At 41.5% G+C, this 8658-nt stretch overlaps 1 protein-coding gene across 5 annotated transcripts in view; it reads right to left on the reverse strand.

Moving 5' to 3' along the window:
- The window catches only part of LOC107747955 (centrosomal protein of 128 kDa), a 65524-nt gene extending 57222 nt beyond the window's left edge, over window positions 1–8302 (reverse strand). Inside the window, exons 1-5 of one of the 5 annotated variants that reach the window (XM_016562590.1) lie at window positions 8175–8302; window positions 7648–7804; window positions 7461–7547; window positions 7251–7377; window positions 4619–4740 (exon numbers count right to left, since the gene is read on the reverse strand). In XM_016562590.1, coding sequence (XP_016418076.1) covers window positions 4619–4740; window positions 7251–7377; window positions 7461–7547; window positions 7648–7803 — 492 coding nt within the window. In that variant the 5' untranslated portion in view covers window position 7804; window positions 8175–8302. Of the gene's footprint in view, window positions 1–4618; window positions 4741–7250; window positions 7378–7460; window positions 7548–7647; window positions 7846–8158 lie in introns of all 5 variants that reach the window. The other 4 variants (XM_016562588.1, XM_016562589.1, XM_016562587.1 and 1 more) reach the window with 4 other exon arrangements.
- Window positions 8303–8658: the final 356 nt, after the last annotated feature.

Below are 8658 nucleotides of genomic sequence, written 5' to 3' on the forward strand. Positions count from 1 at the left end.
CGAAGGAGGAGGATGAGTGAGGTCCGGCGTTAGTCCGTCCGCAACTCTCCGTGCCCTCCTGGGACCCAGGGACAGAGAAAACCGCTCTCTCTCGTCGAGATTTTCCAGATTCTCTACCCGGCCCTCCTCCGGGGAAGGGAGAGGTGCATTCACCACCCCCCAAAGAGCAGCTTCCTCTCTCTCTGGGTCACCCGTCCCGGGGCCTTTTGCCCTTCCGCTCACCGCCAGGTTTGACGGGGGCCTGGATGGGTTGGGAGGCCTGCCTACGCCCAGCTCCACGCCGCCGCTTGCTCGAGGCTGCTGCGGATGCAGCGCTGGAGCGGGGGTGGACGCAGGGAGCCGCCCTCGGCGACGAGCAGGCTGGGGCGCTGCGGCCGGTGGACGGGTGATGAATCGCCTCAGTCTGCTTCTGTGCAGCCGAGAACTGCTGGGCAAAGCTCTCGACCGCATCGCCGAAGAGGCTGGTCTGGGACACGGGCATTAAGGAACCGAACTTTGTCGGCGTCCCTCATGTCGACCAGACACAGCCAGAGATGGCACTCCTGCACCACAAGTGTGGACATTGCACGACCCAGAGAACTCGTGGTGACCTTCATCGCACGGAGCGCAAAGTCAGTAGCGGTTCGGAGCTCTTTCAGAACTTCCGGATCATGACCATCCTCGTGCAGGTCCTTCAGTGCCTTGGCCTGATGAACCTGCAGTAACACCATAGCGTGTAAAGCGGAGGCATCTTCTCCACAAGCCGTATAAGCACCGCTGGTCAGACCAGACAAATGCCTACAGACTTGGGAGGGGAGCGATGGGTTACCCCCTTGCTGCACCCTCGTCGAGGGTGGTGAGGGAGGAGGAACCAGCAGGTCGGTTTCCGGCAGTAAAAGGTGCCGTCCATGACCTGGTGACCTCTGGGAAGAAAGGCACCAAGGCGGGGCACTGAGAACCAGCGCGAGCCACCCCGAGAAACCAATCACGGCGCAGCCAAATCTTCCCCTCCAGAGAGCTCTCCCTCCGATGCAGTGATCAACATCCGGTCGTCGGGAGGATCACCGAAGGATACCACTGGCACGCTCTTTGAAGAGGGCCCAGCGCGTTTCTTTGGCAGCTCGACTGGTTGCGAAGCGCTAGAGGAGTGATGGTCCCCGGAGGGTTGGTTCCCTGAGGGGTTTGCCACCACTATAACCCTCAGACTGCCCGTGCTACTGCCCGAAGTAGTCCACGCCTGGCTGCCGCCAAGACGAACACTAGATCGCAGCAGAGGCAACGGAGTCTGACCCGCAGCTCCGAGATGGTCATCTTCCCGCAATGGGAACATGACTCATCCACAAACGCCACCTCAGCGTGTTTAATGCCCAGACACGTGAGGCAGCGATCGTGACCATCACCCGGCGCCAGGTAATGACCGCATCCAGAAACGCACAGGTGAAACGGCATCTTTAAAAAGACGATCCATCATCTTTACAAAGACGCACCCGTGTAAGCTCTTTTAGAGAAAATAAGCTCTTTCAGCAAAATGCTCTTTTAGGGTGTACTCACACTAGGCACGGTTGCCTTGAACTGAAAAGTGTAGTGTAGTTATAGTAATAGTAGGCCTATATGTTTGCGGTTGTAATGATGACAGTAGCGCACACAAAACAGTATTTGATCCGTGCTCCGGCGCGGCTAGCGCTCACACTGCATGCATACCGCGCCCTAGCCCAACCGAACTGTGCCCTGGCCCACCTCTTCCAACCGGGCCAGGGATGGCTAAACGAACCGCGCTCGAGCGCGGCACGGATCGCTCACACTAGTCAAACGAACTTGGGCTTTGGGGGTCAAACACGCTCGGGCACAGTTCAAAACGCCTAGTGTGAGTACACCCTTAGGTGCTGAGACGCACAGGGGAGATGGCCGCTTGCAGCACAACAGGGGGTAGTGCAGCCTGAAGTGCGCAACCCACTCGACACAGGAATGACACACAAGAAGCTCCCTAGAGCGCGCTAAACTCATCACACACGAAGCAGTTGGTAGGAGCAGAACGATGTTGTCGCTCGGCTCTGAAGCGAAAAGCAGGTATGCATTGCACCGGCTGCCTTTTTATGCTCACGCTGTGATCAGTGGCAGCTGGATGCAATTATCGCATGCCAATGTGCATTGGCTTGTTTAGTTTACACTCGAAGTGGATTGGTCTCTTTAAGCGAGATCCCAATTCAAACTGAAAGGGAACCAAATTTACGGCATTTACTAGTTGCCATATCAACACTATATAGAGAAAAAAAGTGCAGCAAAATTCAAAAATCTTTTGAAGATATTGCTGAATATTTATTTTACCATAGTAAAAGTACATTTCTGTCTGAAGTAAACTTTTCAACTCAGTTTTTAGTATTCATTTAAAATAAGACAAATCTGTTATTATTTTCCAATCTCCAATCTGTTATTTATCAGTTTAGATATTTTTTGAATGATTCGCAAACTAGCAGAAGACACTAACCAATTTTAAATTCCAGTTGCGGAGATGGGGAACGTTGTAACACTGCATTACAAGATGCCCCGCTATTATTAAACTATGCTATTCTGTGAAAATAGCGATCTAATTTACACTATTTACTTTTATGAGTTTTAATGAGAAACCACAAGAAACAGGTGATTATTTCAAGAAATGTAAAGCATTTTGGCTCGTTTGTGTGTCTAGTGTTCTGTGAGAGCTGTGTGTGGAGGGAGGGGAGTGTATCTCTGTTTTTCTAAATGTCTGAATGTGTTTCTTCATCTATTTGCCCACATTGTTTTGAACTAGGCTATACTGTATAACGGTGTCTTGCGATCAGGGGCCCGTTCTTCGTACGTCGCTTATTACATCCAAGATGAAATGTCATATCCAAGATGATATCGCGCTAATCAGGATCTGGCTAATTCGGTTCTTCGAACGCACCTGTTGTTGATGATTAGTATGGCTGGAGTTATCTGAGATAATTGCACGTTCATGGGTTGGTTTAAAAGGGGCTATGTATCGATACTCAAAACCACGATCAGCAATGCAGTGATTGGCTGGCGGCAAGACAGCAACGTAACGACATCATATAATTAATAAAGACACCTGACGAAAAACTTGACAAATTTCTGGACTTTTATAAGGAAACTTTTATAAGTTTTTATTTTATTTACATTTTTTACATGATTCCCAATTATTTATATTCACGATTTCTAATATTTGTACAGGCTTTACATTTTTATTTCAATGTAGCAATTAGCAATTAATTTTTTTATATTTGAACAGATTTGTTACGTGACAGCATTATTTAAGGTTTCTTAAGGGTCAAGATCACGTTATCTGCATCTCCTGCGCTCCATCAAGCCACTCCCATAATATCTGTCACCACACACATTAATGCAGGACTCTACATTATCTGTATAGCATGCGTGTAAGACTCGAATACAATTATGAAGTAATAATTTTATGACTAATAAATCTTTCACCGAGTAAAACTGGCTGTGTCTATAGTATTAAAGACTACACAACATTATTATATTATCTTTAAATTAATTTTTAAATTATTATTATTTTAAATTATTGTCCCTGGATCAGTAGGATACTCTTGTAATAAAGTAGCGGTGGTAGCGGACAGATTTTAAGTATCAGTTCTGCTTAAAAAGATGCGATCTAATCCTGTTTACATGAAATAAGTCTGCTCCCGAGCAGGTTTAAGCTTACGGACGTAGCTCCGGGATGAGCTTCGAAGAACCAAATAATTCAAGATCATGCCAAATCGTCAACAATCAAATCCAGCTAACTGAGTTAGCAACGTATGAAGAATGGGCCCCTGGGCTGTCTCAAGCATGGTTGCAATGTGTTCGTTGTCAAACTGCAAAATTAGATTATTTATTATTATTCTTTAAAAAAAACACTATTATTTTATTTGAAAAGGTTAATAATTTTAATTATTTTATTGACAAAATATTTTAGTTCGTCTTGTATATTTTTTCATTAGATCAGATAACATTTTAAGCTGTCATATGGTCATGTTACAACGTGCCCCTCACATGTTACAATGTACCCCACAAACGGGGCATATTGTCACATTTCACTTCCATTCTTTGAGGTAAATAACGAAAAATGTATACACGGTAATTATGAAACAAAGCAACATTTGTACTAGACAAGTGTGAAATTAATGTGGATAAAAAAATTATACTCTGAACCCCACGTGGATTTACACAAACTTAGAACGTCAAAAAGTGGTGTGCCCCACGCTCCCCTGCGTATATCCATAACGTTTTAAGATCTTAATTTCCATGACATTTTTAGGGCTGGACATAAAGCAATAAGCCCCAAGAAGCCATGGTTATAATGACAATAATAACATTTTACAACCAAAGGAACCTGTTCTTTTTTTTTTCTTTTTTTTTTTATGAATAGTCTTATCTTTTGTTTGCATACATCAAAAAGTATATGCAATTAAAAAAATAAATAAAATGAGAAAGTTTGAGTGAGTATTTACATGGTTTTTAAAAAAAATAAGCATGACTACACCATATAATATATTAAACAATGTTGTTGAATAACATGCCACCTTGCTGGATATCCAGTGCAACACAAACCCTATCCTGCAATTCAGACAAATCTGGGTCTCTGGATGCACAGTCATACCTGCTCTTCAGCTTGAGCGGAGTCTGTGAAACGCACAGCGACAGATCTAGACCGTCTTCTGTTACCTGTGCCTGCACTGCCATAATCTCTTAGAGGGGACGTGGGGAGGTAGCGCCTCCTGTCTACAGAGCAAGAGACAGAGATCTAGAACTTACGTACTGCTTACAGATATTGTCTGTGTCTCATTTTGAAGGCTGCACCCTCCAGACAATGCATTTGTTGGCCACATAGGTCATGTCAAGACAAGTCAAGCCACCTTATAGAATAGCGCTTTATAGAATACTGTGTCAAAGCAGCTTTACAAAGATAAACAACAGAACCCATTTTGGAAAATCAACTAGGGATGTTCATTTTAACCGGTTAACCGTTAACCGAACGTATAGAATTTTGACCGATTAATACAATCAGTTAAACGGTTTAAAAAGTCATTTATTTATTTATTTTTCAGTAATTTATCAAAATATTAAAAAAGATTTGCTGCGTGGTTAAAATACGCTACGCGTATAAAAAAATGTGTTTTTTAGAGAAAAAAAACATAAGTCCCGTATAAGTCGCATTTTATTATTTCATTCAGAAATAGGCCTACAAACATTATAATAAACACTGTAAACATAGCTAGGCTATTTTAGTTCCCCTCACTCCACAACAAAGCCTTTCAATTAACAGTAGGCTATTTAGAAAAGAACAAGAAATAAAAATATAAGAAGCTATAGCAATATAAACGACAAGCCAAAACAAATTCATTTAGGCTAAAACGAAACTGAAACCAATGTTGGACCTCTCATTCAACAAAAAATCAAATGTTTCCGTATTCGCGATGTATTTGAATGGCAAATTATTATTTATTATGTAGCCTACTTCACTCGCGTTCCAATATCCACGTAAAACAAAATGTTTTACATAACATCACGGCGGTACGGTGATAACACTTAACGGTACAGATTTGACTACATATTTAAACTGGACAGTGTGTTTTTTTTCCATATGTTTGACTGGCTGTATACTTAACTGTGTGTGCGCATGCGGCACCGGCGCAATCACTTGAATTTTTTCCTTCTAACAGTGGAAACAACTACTCCCTTTAGTCATAAAGATAATCGGAATTGTAAAAGGTTTGCCTTTATTTGTGTACATTCACAATAAAAACAAATCTTTGTGCTTTTGTAAAATAAGCCTAAAAATAGGATGCCGCTTTCTGCCGTCTGGTTTCCTTTCGCTCAGCACAAAAAAGAACCGAAATTCTGCATGCTAGGCTACTTGTTATAGTTTTTCTTTCATTTTCTTAATTTATTATTTAAGTAAAGATATACTCTAGTCGAACACACCGGCTAGTGCTGCAGGCTTATTGGCTCACTGATGCTGATGAGATTAACCCCTTAGGTATCGAAATTTGGTACCGAACGACGAGACGTTTTTCGATACTCGATGGTATCGAGGCAATTCGGTCGGTGCCTAAAAAGTATCGAACTCGATACCCAGCCCTATTTAATTCAATTCTAATTTAAAATAATCTTGTCGGTTAACGGTTAATAATCGGTTAACGAGCGTCGGTTGGGAAAAATAACCGAAATGAACATCCCTAAAATCAACTATGGAGATTCTACTGTAATGTAGCTCTAAAAGACATAGTGTCATTATTTAGCTCAAGTCAGTGCAGTGTTGGTTCAGTTCAGATCAATAACTGTGAAGTTCATCAATCTGAAGCGAATTCAATTCAGAAAAGGCAGCAATTTTGTCATTCAGCTTGAGTCAGTACTGATTCTATTCCAGGGGCCGGTTGCATAAACTGTTTAGACTAGTCTTAAAAAGTTAGTCATCTAATTTTTTTTCTTTAAGACTGGTCATAACTTTTTAAAATCAGTTATGAATAGGTAGATTGGTCTTATTTGTAGTGGAAAGGTAAGACTGATTTGCCCTTGGCAACTGCTAGTTGGTCAAACTAGTTCTTAAGACACAGTCTTAACATGGTGACTACGTTTATGCAACTGGCCCCAGTTCAACACCAGTGTCAATGTCGCAAGATGCAATTCAGCTGTAAAGCAGCTCTACAGAAGACAACAGTGCCATCATCCAGCTTAATGCAGTTCAAATTCATTCGAAGGTGCAGTCAATGCAGTCAAAACTGACACTGAAGATGTCTTATTTCAGAAAAGTAACTATTATCAAATTTACTGTTATTCCTCGTGAATTGTAAATTATTGTAATTTCTTTCTTACTTTGGAATGTAATGGTCACTTTTCTGAAATGAGGCAGCTGCAATGATGTATGCGGTTGACAAATGCGAACTCAGGAGGGTGCAGCCTTCAAAACGAGACATAGCAATTGTCTCGTAAAAGAAGAAAGTTAAATGCAATTTTGTGTAAAATGTCTTAGCTTGTACATTGCAATAAAAAAAATTAATCTAGAAGGAGATAACAACAATGCATTGTGGGATACAGTATTTCAACAGTGTAATCGGGTTATATATTGCACGTTTTGGCAAAAAGAAAAGCTAGTACTTTTAAGTGGGAAGAGTAAAGAATATACTATACATAATTTATTAGCATTATTACAAATAATAACTTGTACAAATAATAAATGTATTGACAAGCTTCCACTAATTCAATCAAGCAAGCTATTGCTTGTTTAGTACCTGTGGCGCTGCCATCGTCCAGGTCACTGGTGTGCAGTGTGGAGAGGGAGGCGCTCCACCCAGCAGTGGACCTCCTCAGCTGCTGTGCCTGCAGATGCTGGATAGACTCCTCTAAGCTCTCTCTGAGCTAGAACACAGGGCATGCTCTCAAAACAACACCCTTATCTGAAATCAGAGACAATCCCATACCATTTGTGCATCAATACTCACTGTCACCATGGCTTCAGCTTGGTCATCTGTGTGTTCCTTATACTGTCCCAACATCTGATCTACTTTGTTTAGATTTCGGCTTGTGTCCTGCACAAAACACAAGCTTGCATGTTAAAAGATCCCAGCGATCCCTGATACCCTACACAGCAGAGCCGGCATTCACGTGCAAATAATAAAAGCAGCTTACTTGTAGAGTGTTTGCTAAAGTATCAATTTTGTCAGATATGTCTGATACATGAGTGTCCCTGGGAAACCCGCTATCAGGCCTTGTTCGGCGCTTTCTGACCCGCGATCGATGCCCCGTGGGTCTGTCATAGGTGTCAGATTCACTGGAGGAGTCCATGCTGACATGAGCCAAAGGATGAAAATAAGAAACAGCACTAATCTGAAATCAGAAACCAACTTCACCAGTCCTGACACTTGCATTATCTGTTTGCCTAACTTAGCTGATAGACGTGTGTAATTACAACTGGCGAGAAAGTATTCCACTTAATGTTTAAGGCTGATTATCACTGGTCTAGTTAATGAAATCCTCAATTTTATGTAAACAAAGATGTAAACACTCGACTTGGCGCAGAGTTTACGTTAAAGTATCAAGCTAGTTAGCTTCATGCTTACAGATTTTCTTTGTTAAAAAGTCGTGTCCGTATGTACAATATATTTCCAAATCACAAAATTGCAAAACTACAAAAACGTACATAAAACTACCCCTACCTGTGTGGCCAGCAGTTTGACGGTTATCTTATGTGATCAATGTAAGGCACCGCCATCCTCTGCTATGGCAACTTAAACTGGCCGCCTAACAGGAAAATAACAAACGCTAGGAATCATGGGAGTTGTAGTTTTGACACTCGCGCCGCACCTGTTATGTTTCAGAACAACTCCTTTATATATTGTGTTTTGTTATATAAAAAAGCAGTGATGCAGGATTGATTCCAACGAGGGGAAAAAACAAACAAAAATATTTAGATTTGAATTTAATTAAATATTTTTGGCTGATGGCATCCACTCATGTGAAACAGCTAGCCTATCTATCTATCTATCTATCTATCTATATATATATATATATATATATACAGGTGCATCTAAATAAATTAGAATGTCGTGGAAAAGTTCATTTATTTCAGTAATTCAACTCAAATTGTGAAACTCGTGTATTAAATAAATTCAATGCACACACACTGAAGTAGTTTATTTA

The sequence above is a fragment of the Sinocyclocheilus rhinocerous genome, unplaced genomic scaffold (genome assembly GCF_001515625.1).
Source record: "Sinocyclocheilus rhinocerous isolate Xijiao unplaced genomic scaffold, SAMN03320098_v1.1 scaffold769, whole genome shotgun sequence".
In the NCBI taxonomy this organism is placed as follows: Eukaryota; Metazoa; Chordata; class Actinopteri; order Cypriniformes; family Cyprinidae; genus Sinocyclocheilus; species Sinocyclocheilus rhinocerous.